We start from the raw sequence: 18,013 nt of genomic DNA, 5'->3' as shown, positions 1-18,013 counted from the left end.
AATTCAAGCTGATCAGCCAATAATTGTCTGATCGGGCGATAACTTGATAGTATGTATGTACTGTAGGCGCATTAGCCGATAAACGGATTCAAACGCTCCTGTCATGGTTAGATCGGAATGGGTATGACCGGCGGTTCGATTCCCGTCAGCGGCAGCCCGACTTGAGCAGAGTTCGAAGCAGCGGAAGCCCGACAGCGCTGGAAATCCCGATCGTGGATAGGTGAGTATCTACTAACCTAACCCCCCTAACCCTAACCCTCCTTAGGGGTGCCTAACCCTAACTTCCCCCCCAAGTGCCTAACCCTAATCCCCCCTCTAAGTGCCTAACCCTAACCACCCCCTTCCCCGCTGCCTAAACCTAAGTCCCCCGGGGGGATGCCTAACCCTAAGTACCCCCCGGGGGTGCCTAACCCTAACCCTCCCTCCCCCTCGCCTAACCCTAACCCTCCCGGGGGGGTGCCTAACCCTAAGTCCCCCTCGGGAGCCCTAAACCTAACCCTCCCCCCCCCCCCCCCGCGGCAGTCCGCTTGCGGCGCCCGGCATCACTACGATTGGGATGCGGGCGCCAGTCTCCCGGCGTCGGGGAAATGCGGGCGACTACATCTAGACGCCCGGCATTTCACCCTTGCCGGGATATGACAGTCGGGAAGCCGGCTGCCGGTATTTAGGCAGTCGGCTTCCCGATTGCATACAGGTTAGATCTGGAGGTCTGGATCTGGTGTGCTGCACACACTAATTCATTCCTGACCTCCTAATCCCATTATGGAGATCTGAAGAAAGTACGCACAGAACTAGAAAATACTCAAGGTGTGCAAGGGTATACATTGATCCGATAATCACTGTGTCAGATCAGAGCAATTATCGATTGGCAGAAGTTATCGTCTAGAATGTACCCAGTTTAAGAGAGCCCTGTTTGCAAGCTCGCATTCTGTACATTATTGTATCAAATATATATTTTTAACAACATATGTCCTATTAACATATAACAGTGACCGCAAATGATGTGCTATAGCCTGTTTTTACGCGCCACAGCACTGAGGGACTCTTTTTTTTTTAAATGAATGGGTACAGCAGAACACGCTGTTAGTAACCTGTTTTCACCGCAGCAGCCAATAAAAGTCCTCAGTGTTTCCACAACCAATCATAGCCTGTCTGCGCTTCCTTGTCCAATCGCCGCCTGAGCACCACTACTGCAGTTACTAATCTGTTTTCACCGCAGCAGCCAATAAAAGTCCTCTGTTTCCCTAACCAATCGCAGCCTGGCTGCGCTTCCTTGTCCAATCGTAGCCCGAGCACCACCACTGCCAGCCAAATATTGTATAAAATTACCTTCAGACTGTGTGTATAAGGTGTATATGAAACAAATTAATTTCATGTATGTACACAAAATTTATTCGAGCCACAAAATTATTGAAAATATTGTATAAAATTACCTGCAGACTGTATGTATAAGGTGTATATAAAACATAAATGCATTCTGTGTTTAAACTTGGGTCTCATTCCCAAGATATTTCATTCTGGTATGCAAATATTCCAAAATACAGAATATTCCGATATCCAAAATACCCCTAGTATTTTGTATATGGTAGACTCAACTTGTACTATCTATACACACACACACACACATAGTATACTGAATAAGCCATTCTCTTCTACATATGTCTCTGAAATACTGAGTGATTGAGCCTTGTCCTGGTAAGGGATAAAGTCATAAAACTTGAACTGAGTTTAACATTATTAATTGGTGCTTTTCTGTTTGTACTTTGTCTATTAATCATGAGAATTGTATATCATTCTAAACATAAATATGTCAGACATAAATCATTAAGATATTTGAAATACATCATATTAAAAGCCATATTTCATATCCCAGTAAAAGGGTTGTTACATGCCGTGGTGCAGGGGTGCTTCAGCTCAATGCAACCAATGTAGAGACAAAAAGTTTCGAAAACTATTTATTAAGAAGATCAAGGGGTTTATTTACTATCCGCATGTGTTGATAGTAAAAGCACTGCCCTTGTAAATTTCAAGTATAAATATGAAGAGAAGTGTCGGGTTTTACAACCCGATGCTTAGTAAATAAACCCCCAAATGTCACATTTGTTGCTATGTGGTGCAGTATGTTTGTGCAATTAGCAGTATTTTGTATTATTATTATTATTATTATTATTATTATTATTATTAATCATGCCTTTAAAGATTATCAGTCACTTATTTCCACAGCTGAGGTAGCCATTTCTTCTCTTTATGATTATACAGCCTATCAATTCAACAGGAAATCACAAAGGGCCATGTATGAACCATAACAGTGAAAAACCGCAGAGCGGATTGTCTTTTGCGAGTCTCACGTCTTTTATGTAATGGTACACTACCTTGCCGCAAAGGGAAGAGCAGGCATCTACAGGCAAGATGGAGGCATTTGCACTGGCCAATAGACTTTGGAGCTCATTAAGACCTGCTCGCAAGATGCGACCGCTCGCTGGCAAAAAGGGTCCGGATATTCAAATTCCACGCTCGCACTGCGTGGTGTAAGGCCGATTTCTATGTGTTAGCGAGCTACGGCACTGAGCGCTCGCTAGTGTATAAAGACGCCCCCTTTCCCCTCGTAACACACGTCATCTCCTGGAATTGTTGGATTAATCAGTAACATCGAGAGCCATCGGAGCTGCTCGCAGCCCTTGAGGTAGCCCTACCCAGCCGCAAGCACTGCGATCAGTGCTGGCTGAAATACATGCAGGTGACGTGTACCATGACGCCACATTGCTAATTATGCATGCCCTTTAAACGGCGTTTTGTTGGCCTGACACACCTGCATCCGCAACACCACTCTAAATAGCGTACTAGCTATGTGCTACGAGCACACGATTCCCCATCGCAGTGACTGGCTTACGCATGTGTACTGCGACTTTTACGCATGCGCACTGAGCAACAATCGCCCGGCAGCGAGCGATCGCGCCTTTGCAAACGGGTCTGAATCAGGTCCTTTGTGCAGAGATGGGCTTTTCATATGCTTTTTTAGCAATATTAGTAAACTTGCAAAAACTAAACACAGAATTAATTTCAATGCTGCAAAGTGGTAATGCACGTTGTTAGTGTACAAGCAAGACTGTTTAAAGATACAATGCTGGCCCACAGATTTTGCAGTGAATGCCCCATCATGATGTTACTGTAATTTCACTTAATATTTGTAATGATCTTTCTATCGAAAAACTATATTATGAATCATTAAACAATATTTGTAAATGTTTACTGAATCCATATTTGTTAAATAAAGCATGTAATGTAGATTACTGTAATGTATATTATTATGATTGGTCAAATATAGCTCATCAGAGAATAAACTGTTACATTGCAAAAGTAATATAAAACAATTTATCCAGGTTACGCATTAGGTTTCAACCAATCACAATTCTATGTGACTTGAAAAATGTACACACAGACAAACATTTTGTTACTCATAATGAGCACTGTACCAATATTCCTATACATTGGATTTAAACTATTTTGCAAAACAATGATTTCTTCGTGGAATGTGCTAAGTAGATATGCAGCACTGTTTCAATTAAACTTTACGATTTTTATCTAACTTTGGTGCATCAAAATATTATATTTATCAAAACTGTTTATTATCTGGTTGAACAATATCTGAAATACTATAAAGGACTGATTGTATGTATTTCAAAACATATTTGTTGACATGAAAACAAAAACTTTCCAACATTAAACAAGCACCAATAATTAATTTCTCTTTGTGTTACAATAATAAAAATTCCTGGACTTTACTAATTTGTGCACAGTGTTTTCATTCAATTTACTAAACTGTTATTTTGACTGCATAATTTTGGCTCTCCCAGGACTATAAGCAGGTTAATCACTCTCTGGGAAGGACTGATATCCATAACTTCACTATGGGCTTGATTAAGAGGTGGACTAACTGCCGATGTCGGATGTACTGTAGTGGAGCGATTTTTTTGCAATAGTGCATGCTTCTAAATTGCACCTCACATGTGTCCCGATTGTTTCCTATCAGAGTTGCAATTCTAATTTCAGGTACATGCATGGAGAAGTGTATTGAAAATGTAGCAAGCATTCCTGGGCAGTGACAGGGAGGTATCTTGGCACACGCACGGTCATGGTCCATCTTACGTTATGGGAGTGTCGCGGGCATGTTGGCAGTGGTGTAACTAGGGCTGGGCTGCTGGGGCTCATGTTCTGTGCGCCATGGAACCGCTGGCATGGGGGGGTGGGCGCTGCCGGTCACGGTACAGGTCCACCCAGGTCAGTCAGTGTAGTGCAGACCGCAGTGAGTGCAGTCCGCACTACACAGTTACACACACGTCACCACAGGCACTGTGTGTTATGCACTACTGGCCGGGGGCACTCTATCACTACTGGGGGCACTGAATAGGGAGGACCATTACAGGGGTACTGCATAGGGGGGATCACTACTGGGGGCCTGCATAAGGGGGACCACTACTGTGGGCACTGTATGAGGGGCACTACTGGTGCCTGCATAAAAAACTGGCGGCACTGTATAATGGGCACTACTCGGGGCCTGCATAAGGGGGACCACTACTGGGGGTACTGTATAAGGGGCACTACTGGGGGCCTGCATAAGGGGACCGCTACTAGGGGCACTGCATAGGGGGGACTGTATAAGGGGCACTGCATAGGAGGACACAGTGTCGGGGTGCACTACTGGGGGCACTTCATAAGGGGCACTGTATAAAGGGCACTACTGGGGACATTGTATAAGGGGAGCACTACTGGGGGCACTGTATAAAGGGCACTACTACATGGGGTACTGCTACTGTGGATATAGCATAAGGGGCACTACTACATTGGGCATTGCAATAGGGGCACCACTACTGCAGCATTAAGGTGCATATGGAATGGAAAGGAATGTTTCCAGAGTGACGAGAAAGGGGTGTGTGTCATGTTGACATGCCCATTTTTCACTAACCATGCCCCTTGTGGCATGTGACCACAGCCATTTTTGGGGGGCTCACGAGCCAAAGGGGGGGGGGGGAATCCATTTTTCATCTTACCCTGAGCTCCAATTACCCTAGTTACGCCGCTGCATGTCGGTGAAAGTGTATGTGTACACAGAAGATCGACCACACACAATGAAGGCCAGACACGGATGGAGGAACTGCTCTTGCCATAGGGCTTGTGCAAGTTTCGATGGTGAGACCGGTGGTGGCATCTAAGGATGCAGCAATCCGTATTACGGACGCTGACAATGGGCATCTCAGTCCTTGTACATTCAGACCATTGGATGTATGGACTCTGTAAGGACTCTGCATAAAGCTGCAGACAGGTGACCATCAATAGGCACAGCTGCGGGCTCTTCTGCGTCTACCTCTGAATCAGGCCCTAAATATCTAAGAAAAAAGTGAACTTAGCACCTAAAATTAAATGTTATCATAAGTGTCAGCAAGGCGATATTAATTATATTTGAACCATGAAATGACTAAAAAACAAAACAAAAACATGCAGAACTTTTAACTTTCTGTCAACTTCTTCCCTTCTCTCCCCTTCTTCTCTGTCTCCTAACACCCTTACTCAATCTTTTTTTTATCTTCCCTGGGGCTCTCTCCCCTGCAATTGTGTCCACTGCCATTAACATTTATTTATGTACCCAGAGGTACCGGTACTAATTACCTGGGCCCAGGCTGGATGGAGGGGCCCGGCAGGGGCCTGGATTCACTGCCCCTCCCCCCCTCTCCTTTACCTGTCTGTGGCAGTGCCATTCTGCATCACAGCATACGCTTCTGTGTGCTGGGCTGCGGTAGGACCAGGGAGGTTGCTGCCGCTGATCTGCAGCAACAGTCTCCTCTGGCTGTGCAGGGGAGAAGCAATCACACTGATCGCACCATCCCTAGATTTGCTCCATACTGCAAAAAACTTTTTTTTTTTTTTTTAAAGAAGGCATGGCCACGTCTACTGACATTAGGCCACACACCCCAAAAATAAACTGATCCCTAAAAAGGCTCACTAAGGTCCTGTATGTACCTGGTTCCTTCCTGCCATATTTTCCCCTGAAAACCTTCCCCTCTAAAAGGTGATAATAATGTTAGCATTTTATTTGATCACAATACTATCAGACTTATCTAAAATAAAAGCAAGATTAACTTATTATTTGTCAAATAACGATGGCTAAGGTAGCATCTCACTGTAGTTTTTTTGTTCTGCTCCTATAAACTATAAACTTTTCTGTATTTTAACATACACATATATAATTAGTAACCCCAAACTGATGTGTTTATGAATCTATATGTTTCTCCATTTTTTGCAAAAACAAAAGACTGTCTGAGTTTAAATGTATTAACAAAATATGCACTGTCAGCTTTTTTTACCATCATTATACAATGTTTATGTAGGCAAGAACAACCCCGGCCTGCTACCAGTTGAATTGGAAAAAACTATGTAACTAGGCTGTTTGGAACAAAAACTACATTTCTTTCTCAATACAAGTTTTAGATCCCGGTCCAGGAGCAAACCATCATTCCAACATCAGGAATAAAGAGGTATCAACTCTAGAGCCAAGTTTAGTGCTTCAAGATGTCAGTATAAAGAGGCTTTTCACAAGTTTCCTACTACAGTAATAAGTTTTTCAATCAATGTATATACAAAATTATTTAGTAGTGCAGAATTAATTTAAAAAAACTTTGCTTAATGAAGATCACCAGGCTCGCCAATAGTGTTTGCTAAAATCATCTACTTTACTTTCCTGGCCACACCAACAAAGCATTTATTTCAGGAAACTATGGCAAGTAAAATAATGGATTTAGGCTCCTCTAAAATAAAAACAGGGCCAGATTATTAAATTTTATGCATGGCAAAAATTGATAAGCTTTATAATAGACAGTAAATAAATAGAAATGAAACAATGGAACATAATTGTAAACCAAATGACACCTGACTCACTCGCTGTGCAGGAACATTTAGGGCCTGACTCAGAGATGGACGCTAATACAAACACATCTGCGATTTCGCACGGAACGCAGCTGCAAAAAAATGCTAATGTTTCCAAAGCTTACCCGAGCGTAGGGACGCCCACTCATACTATGTACAACAGCGTAAACATCATTAACATTGATACAGATCGATAGAGAAAAGAAACTGCGCTCTGATATTTATGTTGGGACATAGGAACAACACATTGATATGTAAAAAGAATTTAATGCTTAAGATAATAATAATAACAAAAAACAAAAACACATGATAGACACAATAAATATGACAAATTAGTCAGCCTGCTAGAAGCTCATAAAGGTATGTAGCAAACAGGAAATTGACAAGCATGCAAATATAGGAGTTGATCAGGCTCCCAGATCTATACACACTTTCCTGTGATAGTGACTACACCATATACCTGTATAGGTGTGGGCTATATAATGCTGTAGCAAGTGAGTTTATTAAGGCACCAGTAAAGCCTGTAGCCACTGATTCCCAACAATGTATCAATGATGATATTAGTGGAACCCGTTGAAAAAATGCCAGTTTTGTATCAAAGTCATAAATGATGTGGCCAGTCTCAAGCGTGGATAATGAGGCTGACCATATATTCCAGAAGTAAGCCTGTATATAGCGCGTAGAAAAGTACCCTATTGTGCAATAGACAGTCACGCAAAATTCTGCTGGGTACTTAAATATTTGAGGCTGTCAATAAGTACCTGTAGATAGGGACCATGCCGTCCTTTACACAGAGATTGGAACTGAGAATTGTCAGTGCAGTTCAGCAAGATGTGCTAAGTATTGATGTCCGACAGGTCTGCAAACCGCTTGTTTTTCTCTTGTTCGGCGTCAGCACCCGTCCCATGCTTACAGGTATATGTTTGTTTGTTAGATATAGATAGGCTATTTTTTCTTGTCTCTCTCTTTTCCATTTTTTTGGTGCACTACTCGGGATATCACCAAGTAGTTGATATTGCACAGGCGATGTTTCGATTAATCATTAATAATAAAGCTCTAATTATATTATATATCCTCCGATGGTTTATATTACTCTGTCATGTTTATTGTTGGGACATAAGGGTAGACAGCTAAACATATGGTCACACATGTTGACATATGGGGGCTGTAATAGGTGTGCTCATGTATGCACACACACGTGTTATATGCACATGGTTATGTATGCGTACTATGTTCATTATTATACCTTTATTACTAATTGATTTTAGTTGCTTCTATAAATATTTCTCTTTTTTTTATATTCATTGAATGTATTGTGTCTAAGATGTTGTAAAGAATATTAAGACTATATTGATAAATGATATGGACACATCTCTTTGGAACCGATCATTAAGGGTTATGGAGAGTTGGATGGTTAGTGAAACAATTATCTAATTACCCAATAGGCTCCATTCTGATACACTATATATATCATTTAGCCATGAAGGGGAGCATTACAGCTTGAAAAAGGCTACAGTAGTAGCCGAAACGCATTGCTGCTCTCCATATAAGCCACTGAAGCTATTACCCATTTGGAACCAGGTGCCGCTACATTGAAAATTAGCCTGCAATTTTTTCCTGTGAGATTTGAACCACCGCTAGACCATTACCCTATCAGCATCCTCCAGTGTCCACTCCAGATACTGACCTGAGTCACGTGGCTGCTGACAGAGGTCCCGGCGGCTGTAAGCACGGGACGGCTGCTGACGCCGAACAAGAGAAAAACAAGCGGTTTGCAGACCTGTCGGACATCAATACTTAGCACATCTTGCTGAACTGCACTGACAATTCTCAGTTCCAATCTCCTCTGTGTAAAGGACGGCATGGTCCCTATCTACAGGTACTTATTGACAGCCTCAAATATTTAAGTACCCAGCAGAATTTTGCGTGACTGTCTATTGCACAATAGGGTACTTTTCTACGCGCTATATACAGGCTTACTTCTGGAATATATGGTCAGCCTCATTATCCACGCTTGAGACTGGCCACATCATTTTTGACTTTGATACAAAACTGGCATTTTTTCAACGGGTTCCACTAATATCATCATTGATACATTGTTGGGAATCAGTGGCTACAGGCTTTACTAGTGCCTTAATAAACTCACTTGCTACAGCATTATATAGCCCACACCTATACAGGTATATGGTGTAGTCACTATCACAGGAAAGTGTGTATAGATCTGGGAGCCTGATTAACTCCTATATTTGCATGCTTGTCAATTTCCTGTTTGCTACATACCTTTATGAGCTTCTAGCAGGCTGACTAATTTGTCATATTTATTGTGTCTATTATGTGTTTTTGTTTTTTGTTATTATTATTATCTTAAGCATTAAATTCTTTTAACATATCAATGTGTTGTTCCTATGTCCCAACATAAATATCAGAGCGCAGTTTCTTTTCTCTATTGTATATGCTTGTGAGGTTGGCAATCACCTCTTTTAACACTGCTGCACTGGTATTTGAATTACTGGCTCATTAGCGCTGAGGTGTTTATTGTGAGTTCACTTATTGATACAGATCGGGCAGCAAGGCAGCAGGTCTGACCAGCCGCAAACACTGCAGCACTCATGACATGCAGAGGGCTCTCATACTGCGTAGGAGACTGCAATAGCTAATTTATGCACGCCCATGAAACAGCATTTAAATGGCCAAACACGCCTGCGTATACACAGACACCCCCTGTTACCCCCCCAAACGCTGTCTTCCTGTCACTCACTTTGCTAATAGAACCTATGTGCGGTTGTAATTGCAAAAGCGCTGCTATGCATACGCAGTGCGGCTGACACACATACGTAATGACAATCTCTTGATCTGCGTAAAAATCTTCATTGTGTACTGTACTTCTCTGAATCAGGCCCTTCAAACATATGCTGTACTGTTCATTGTACATAGAAGGCCAAATGGTGGTCTGACAAAGATCTAAGTAATAAAAAATCATTCTCATAAGTATTAGAACTGTACTAGGCAACCTTATACCCTTTAGGAGCCGCATGGGTGGCAATCTATCCTTAAAAAGTGCCGTGCATTACCTTTGCACACAAATTTTTAAGCAATACCACAAATATATGTGATAATATTTTGCACAATACTGTTGGCTGTAAACTTCGACTGAAGAGTACAGTGCTGCCCACACCAGCTGAGTGAATCAGCTGTAAACATTGCAGAAGAGGACATGTATCATTACCTGCTACTCAAAAGTAAACAGTGGTGTGAAAAAAAAATCTATGTTAACAAGATAGCCTTATAATAAGACTCAATTGAGCCATTGTCTAATTTTTTCATGACATCTACTGGTTGCTATGGGAAAATGTAGTATGCAATGTACAAGATTTTGTATAGGTGCCCCTGACTAACCAGCTGATGTACTATTAAAACTTGAATCTAGTGCCTTACCTTTAAAAGCTGTGGTTTTGTAGTTGTGTTCCACTGCAGAAATAACATCTTTCCAGAAATCATACTTGTTCTGTCCATCAGTCTACAGAGTAAATTAGTGCACATTTAGAATACAAGCTCTCTCATAAATAAATGGCACTCCTATTCACTTTCCTATCTCTGCATTTACAGTATGTTTACTTTATATATATATATATATATATATATATATATATATATATATATAGTATTAGTGTTTAGTATTAGATATGCTTCTTACTGTATATAAGAAAAATGTCTAGAATATGAAATCAGCTATAATTATGTACACAGAGGAAATTCTCCCATGCCATTTCCTGTGAATTTTTACAAACATGTCAGTAGATAACTGTAGCACACTGGAGTTTTTGTTGGATAATACAGTGTACAAATACAGTGTAAATGTGGGATGTACTGTAGTCAAAATATTGACAATGATAATCAAGACAATCATAAGGTCCACACCAAAATGGCGACATACATAATGTCGACATGTTCAAAATGTAAACAACCAAAAGATCGACAATGGACATGAGGTTGACACTTGACAGGGTCATTAGGTCCATATATACAGGGCCTAATTCAGAGATGTACTCAAAGCTGATGGTTTGCGTTCTTCTTCAACGTAGGAGCAATGGCCTAAGGCCCTGATTCAGAGCCGGACGCTCTGACCAGAGCGCTCGCTCTGAATCACGGCCCACCTCCATTAATATGGAGCGTCCTCCCGGAAGCCGTATAGCTGTGGGTCACCACCCACAGCATATACGAGCGTGCAGGATGATGGTCGCGATGGTCTTGACCATCGCGACCATCGAAACTGCGAGCAGAAGCCTGCGGTTGAGTTTTCAACCGCAAGGCCAGGAGTGATTTTGGCTCTATCAGAGCCAAAATCACTCCCACTGGCATCACTAGTGGTGTCAGTGGGGCCGGCTTCGGACGGTAGGCGTTCCCTTGGGTACGCCTCCGTCTGGCAGGCACGCCCCCGGCACGCCCACCAAAGGGGGCGTGCTGTCAGTCAACATCGACAGCACGCCCCCTTAGATGAGACACTACGAGCGAAGGAAAGCCCTTCGCTCGTCGCGTCTCGCGCATGCGCATGATGGAGCTCCCTCCGTCGTGCGCATGCGCAGTGCAGACCATCGACCCACTTGCGAGCGGACAGCCGCTCGCGAGTGGGTCTGAATGAGGGCCTAAGTCCTATACTATTTACTGACTATTAAATTTTAGTCACAAAATGATAACGTATGTATTTCTGACCATATCAAAATACAGATGCGTCCTCATACACCTAGCCTTAATATGCCATGTTGCGCGAGAAGCCTGGCGCGAGTAAGCTGAGCTGAGCAGTGTAGAGTCTTGTTTGCCCAAAAATGCATATTAGGGGTATCCAATTAGCCGCAATAATGATAAATTTTCCCCGAAGAAATCGTTTCGGACCATTCGCGTGAGTTTGCCGCTTATTGCAAGTTTGCACGCTCCCGATTATCGGGCTATCCTATTGCAAAACCAGAGATAACCAACTTGCTTGATAATTCTTGCATGGATGACAGGTGATAAGTACAGGTGAAAATGGGGAAATCAGCCTGTACCCCAAAAAAAGGTAAACTAAGGCAGGGTAATAGTATAGAAATGTGTTATACCCCTTTTACACCGGAGCTAAAACCCGGGTTATTGAAGAGTTAACCCGGGCAGCTCCCTGGTGTAAAAGGGGAGAGGGTTGGATCGCCGGGTCGAGTGACCCGGCAATCCAACCCAGGTAACTAGCAGGGTTTAACACGGGCATAGCCCGTGAAACCCTGCTGTGAGAACAGCGCACTCCGGGTCACGATGACCAGGAGTGCGCTTCTAGCCGGCCGATTGGTCTCCAAGCGACCACTTTCACTCCGGAAAAGCCGGGTCTATGCAGACCCGACTCCGGTGTGAGCGGCGCTGACTCGGGAATATCCTGAGTCGGCGCCTTCAAAATTCCAGGTGTGATCCGGATAGGAACTTTGTTCCAACTCCGGGTCAGACCCAGAATTTAGGTGGAAAAGGGGTATTAGTGTCCATAATCCAAGGGTCTGGGGTTCTTAAATTGTGTCAAATTGCTGTTATATGTATTTTTCTCTAACAGTGCAAAATTATAGAAAACAATATTTTGTGGACAAAATAAATACTGTAGTTAAATAAGGGGTACATTAAAATGGATGTAGGTATATTTTTGTGTTATTAAGGGGTATTTTTTAAAAGAAAATTTAAATACACCTGTCACTTGCGCCTGCAATGTTTAAAACACCTGTCCTATTCATACAGTCCCCCCCATATACCTGTCCACTACTTTAAACCCATTTTACAACACATTTTTACTATTTCACCCCAAAAATGACATGTCATTAATGACCAAATTAAGCTATTTAAGACTAATTAGTCATTAAGGAGGGTGTCCCAGTGGTTCTGCACCAAGTCCCTACATTTTTTGCTAAAAATAGAGGTTTTGCACAATGTATCACCTGCTCAGAGGTGGTGAAAAGACATTTTCAATAATTCCTATACCACTTTCACATATGTGAAAACTGCGGCTAATAGGATAGCTCGATAACCATTTTTGGAGAAAACTTTTCACCGGTGGAAACTTCTAAGAGAAAAACGGGATAACAGGGCTAATTGGAAAGCCCCCTAGTCTCAGTCAGATGCAACAAAATCGCTTCACGAGACTGCCCTGATTAATTTTATTTACGACACTTGAATGACTGTGTGAGATTGAGTCTGAACCTGTATACAAAGCACAATAGAACTGCACGTGGTGGCCGCTTGCATAGTAGCACTTCATATACAGAATCGTTCAGTCTCGTGAAGTGGCTTTGTCACATCGCATTGTGACTAAGGGGTCTATTTACTAAGCAGTGTAAGGAGACAGAGTGAAAAGTGATAAGTTTCCAGCCAATCCGCTCCTAACTGCCATCTCACAGGCTGTCTCCTAACAATGCTTAGTAAATAGACACCTAAGACACTTAGCACACGGGATCTGGCTTGCTGAGACGGGCTGTTTGGCACAACTGTGTATGAGGACACATCTATATATATATGGTCAAAATGTAGACATTCGTGATATAGACATGTCCATATTTGAGTTTCGACATTTTGACCATATAAAAAAAATATAGACATGGTCAAAGTGTGAACATTCATAATATAGGCATGTCTAAATGTTGAAGGTTGACATTTTGACCATGTCTACAGTATATTTTAAATGCTGACAAAATGACCATGTCTATATTTTGTTGCTGACATTCTGACCATGTCAACATTTTAACCTGTCTATATGTTAAACATCTACATTATGTCCATGTCGACAATTTGACTGTCTATATATTGACTGTCGACATTTTGGTTGATGAAAATATTGTATAATGCAGGGCTCGCCAAATTCCAGGTCGCCATGGCGACTAAAACTTTAGTCCTGGCGACCATATTTTACATGAGGGAGGTACTGTGTAAAATAAAGTTAATAAAAAAAAAAAAAGTACAAATCTTTCATATTGGTGGATACTGGAGTGGGAAGGATGCTACAGGCCTATCACAAGGAGGAATGCATGCCCAACATAATTAGTCACTATGGCACCGTCCTTCTACCCGTGTGGAGGTGCATCATTAACGGCGTGGAGGTAGAGATTGACCACAGGAAGCTGCAACACTGCCGGTGTAGAGGAGTGTGACCGCCGAGAGCTGAATTATTACCTGTGCCGCGGGGAGATGAAGATCTGCCAGCAGCAGAGGAAGACCGTGACCGTCAGGAGTGTGAGAGCCAGGGAGCAACATCACTACCAGCGCGGGGGTGAAGAGTTACTGCTGGGAGCTGCAACACTGCCAGGAGGAGTGTGACCACAGGGGAGCTGAATCATTACCGGCGTTGAGGAGGACAGTGACCGTGCAGAGCTGCATTACTATTGGCATGGAGAACAGTGATCGTCGGTTAGCTGCAGCACTGCCAACAGCAAAGGAAGATAGTAACCACAAGGGAGCTGCAGCACTGCTGATTGGAGTGGAAGATAGTGTCCTCCGGGGAGCTGTACAAAGCTGGTGAGTAAGTGGTTTCATTAGAATAACCTCCCACTATAGTATTGTTATTAATTTGGAGGTACTCCTGTGTGGCGCACTGAATTGGGGGCACTTGTGTGTAAGGAACTCATGTGTAGCACTTGTGTGTGGGGCTCTCCTGTGTGGCAGAATGGAATGGAGGGCACTACTGTGTGGCATAATATGAATTTGGGATAAACTTTGTGGGATGCATGACACATCGCATTCGGGATGCAATGCATCCTGCCATCCTTCACATGCATACTGGTGTTATTTATGCCAGTATGCATGAACAAAATCACAAAGGACAGCTCTCTCGGTAAGAGCCTTCCTTTGCGAATGAGAGACTTCCGGGTCTATGACCCAGAAGTCCCTCTGGTGTCATTCTGTGCATGCGCAGAATGACACACGCGCCGCGGGGATGCTGGCAGGTATCTGATTGGTTCCATCTCACAGCATTCTCCGAATAGAAGCCCATAGGCGTCTATAGGGTCACTGCATCCAAGCCCCAGAATGCATCGAATTGCAGGGCTTGGTGTATATAAAAAATGCGATCAAAGTGACATGTATGGTGGTCTATACCAATTGTCATATATATTGTTCATGGACGATGGTCTGGCTCTTAAAACATTTAAGCTGGCTCCTAGATTTTAGAAAAATTTGTCAAGCCTTGGTATAATGTTAGTAGTATATCTAAATTGGATTCTCTTTAATAAGCATAAATATTACAAATTTGAGGTGGTCTAAGTAATAAAGTGCCAGGATCTTAAGCATCTATTTCACTAACAATAGACAGTAATAATTAAAAAAAATACAATGCATCTTAAAATTCCTAACAGATGGGAACATTATGAAAAAATATGAGATATGGTAAGAACTTACCCTTGTTATCTCTATTTCTACGAAGTCCATAGGGTTCCACAGGATACCTTGGGGTATAGGTGTGACGTCAGTCGCAGGGCACCAAAGAGTTAAGCTTTCAGCCTCCCAGGATGCACTAGGTCCCCCTCCTATACCCCGCCCCCGGGCCAAGGCACCTCAGTTAGTTACCAAGCCATAGGCCGGAGGAGGAGAAGGAAGAGAGAGAACAAAGATCTGGACACATACAAGAATCACATTCTCACCAGAGGGAGACGGAAAACCGGTGACCAGAGCAAAGCCCATCTGCAGCACAGGTGCGACAGGGCGGGAGTCCTGTGGAACCCTATGGACTTCGTAGAAATAGAGATAATAAGGGTAAGTTCTTACCATATCTCATATTTTCTACTTCAGGGTCCATAGGGTATCCACAGGATACCTTGGGGATGTCCCAAAGCAGTATCCTTTAAGGGTGGGGACGCTCCTGTGCAGAAAGGAGAATCCGCCGCCCGAAGGAAGCATCCTGAGAGGCGAAGGTGTCAAACCTGTAATACCTCACGAAGGTATGTACAGAAGACCACGTAGCAGCCTTGCAGATCTGAACTGCCGAGGCACCACGTCGAGCTGCCCACGAAGGACCCACAGACCTAGTGGAATGAGCCTTCAGAGAAGGAGGAACCGGTAGGCCTTCATGAAGATAAGCTTCAGAAATAGCCATACGGATCCAGGCTGCCAAAGTTTGCTTTGAAGCAGGCCAACCCTTTTTACGGAAGCCATAGAGGACAAACAAAGCGTCCGACTTCCTAAACGAAGAAGTGCGGTCAACATAAGTCCTTAAGGCCCGCACAACATCCAAAGAGGCCTCACCCACGGAAAGACCCGGTGAGTTAAAGGCCGGAACAACTATTTCCTCGTTAACATGAAACTGGGAAACAACTTTGGGAAGAAACTCGGGCCGAGTGCGGAGCACTGCCCTGTTCCCATGAAAAACCAAGAAAGGGGGTCTACAAGAAAGAGCCCCTAACTCAGAAACACGTCTGGCCGAAGCAATGGCCAGAAGGAAAACAGTCTTAGCTGTTAGCCATTTAATATCCACTGAGCCCAGTGGTTCAAACGGCGGTCCTTGGAGAGCCCTCAGGACCACAGCCAAATCCCAAGGCGCCACAGGTGGAACAAAGGGCGGCTGAATACGGAGAACACCTTGCATAAAGGTGCGCACATCCGGGATTGTAGCAATCCTACGGTGAAACCAGACAGATAGGGCCGAAACCTGTACCTTCAAAGAAGCAAGGCGAAGCCCATGATCTAGTCCCCCTTGCAGGAAGGCGAGAATCCGAGACAGACGAAACTCCCGCGGTGCATAACCTCTCGGTCGACACCACTGGAAGAACGTATGCCACACGCGATTGTATATCCTCGCGGAAGACGGATTCCGAGCTCGTAACATGGTACGCACACAGAGCTGGAAAACCCCCGGGACCTCAGCATGGCCGTCTCAACAGCCACGCCGTCAAAGACAGCCGAGTCAGGTCCGGATGAAGACAAGGACCCTGAGACAGAAGGTCCGGTCGTAGCGGCAACCGCAGAGGACTGTCCACGGACAGACCCTGAAGGTCTGAGAACCAGTGCCGTCTGGGCCACGCGGGAGCTATCAACAGGAGCGTCCCTCCTTCCTGTTTGAATTTCCGGATTAACCGTGGAAGAAGGGAGACCGGAGGGAACAGGTATGCGAACCTGAACGTCCACCGGACGGACAGAGCATCCACCAGAGACGCCCCTTCGTCTCTTGTGTGAGACCCGTACACCGGCAACTTGTTGTTGTGCCGGGACGCCATGAGGTCGATTTCTGGAAGACCCCACCTGTCCACCAGTAGTTGAAAAACGTCCGGGTGCAGGGACCATTCCCCTGGATGAACGTCCTGGCGACTTAGAAAGTCCGCCTCCCAATTTAGCACTCCCGGGATGAAGACCGCTGATATGGCCGGAAGATTGCGCTCCGCCCAAACCAGGATCCGTGAGACCTCTACGAGAGCCGCCCGACTGCGAGTTCCTCCTTGCCTGTTTATGTAGGCCACGGTGGTAGCGTTGTCCGACTGGACCTGCACCGGGTGACCCTGGAGAAACCGCTGTGCCTGCAGGAGAGCATTGAAGACCGCACGGCGTTCCAAGATATTTATTGGAAGCTCCGCTTCTGTCGGCGTCCACCTGCCCTGGAACAAGTGTGGACCCGAAACTGCTCCCCAGCCCTGAAGACTGGCGTCCGTTGTCAACAGGACCCAATTTGGAACCCAGAACGGACGTCCCTTGTTGAGGTGGGTCGTCTTTAACCACCACGCAAGGGACAGGCGAACCTCCGGGGTGAGCACAATCGTCTGGAACTTCAGAGACTGAGGCAGCCCGTTCCACTTGGACAGGTGCTGCAGAGGTCTGGAGTGAAACTGGGCGTATTCCACCATGTCGAACACCGACACCATGGAGCCCAGTAACCTCATCGCCGAGTGTAAGGACACCCGGCGGCTGTGCAGACAACTGCGCACCCTTGACTGTAAAGCAGAGATCTTGTCCTCCGTCACGAAGATCCTTTGCTGTCCCGAGTCCAATAAGGCTCCAAGATGCAGAATCCTCCGAGACGGGATTAGAGTGGACTTCTGCCAGTTGATTAGCCAGCCGTGCCGTTGCAGCAGTGCAATGGTCAGGTCCAAGTGGTGTAACAGGAGCTCTGGAGATC

General features: G+C 44.4%; 1 protein-coding gene across 2 annotated transcripts in view; it reads right to left on the bottom strand.

The window, feature by feature from the left end:
• The window catches only part of NT5DC1 (5'-nucleotidase domain containing 1), a 446,918-nt gene that overhangs the window by 352,567 nt on the left and 76,338 nt on the right, over positions 1–18,013 (bottom strand). For both annotated transcript variants that reach the window (XM_088460431.1, XM_088460432.1), the window contains one exon: positions 10,354–10,435. In XM_088460431.1, coding sequence (XP_088316557.1) covers positions 10,354–10,435 — 82 coding nt within the window. The remainder of the gene's footprint in view (positions 1–10,353; positions 10,436–18,013) is intronic.

The sequence above is a fragment of the Taudactylus pleione genome, unplaced genomic scaffold, assembly GCF_031769625.1.
Source record: "Taudactylus pleione unplaced genomic scaffold, aTauple2 ptg000046l, whole genome shotgun sequence".
In the NCBI taxonomy this organism is placed as follows: domain Eukaryota; kingdom Metazoa; phylum Chordata; class Amphibia; order Anura; family Myobatrachidae; genus Taudactylus; species Taudactylus pleione.
The sequence above is the reverse complement of the archived record's forward strand: the minus strand, read 5'-3'. Positions and strand labels throughout refer to the sequence as shown.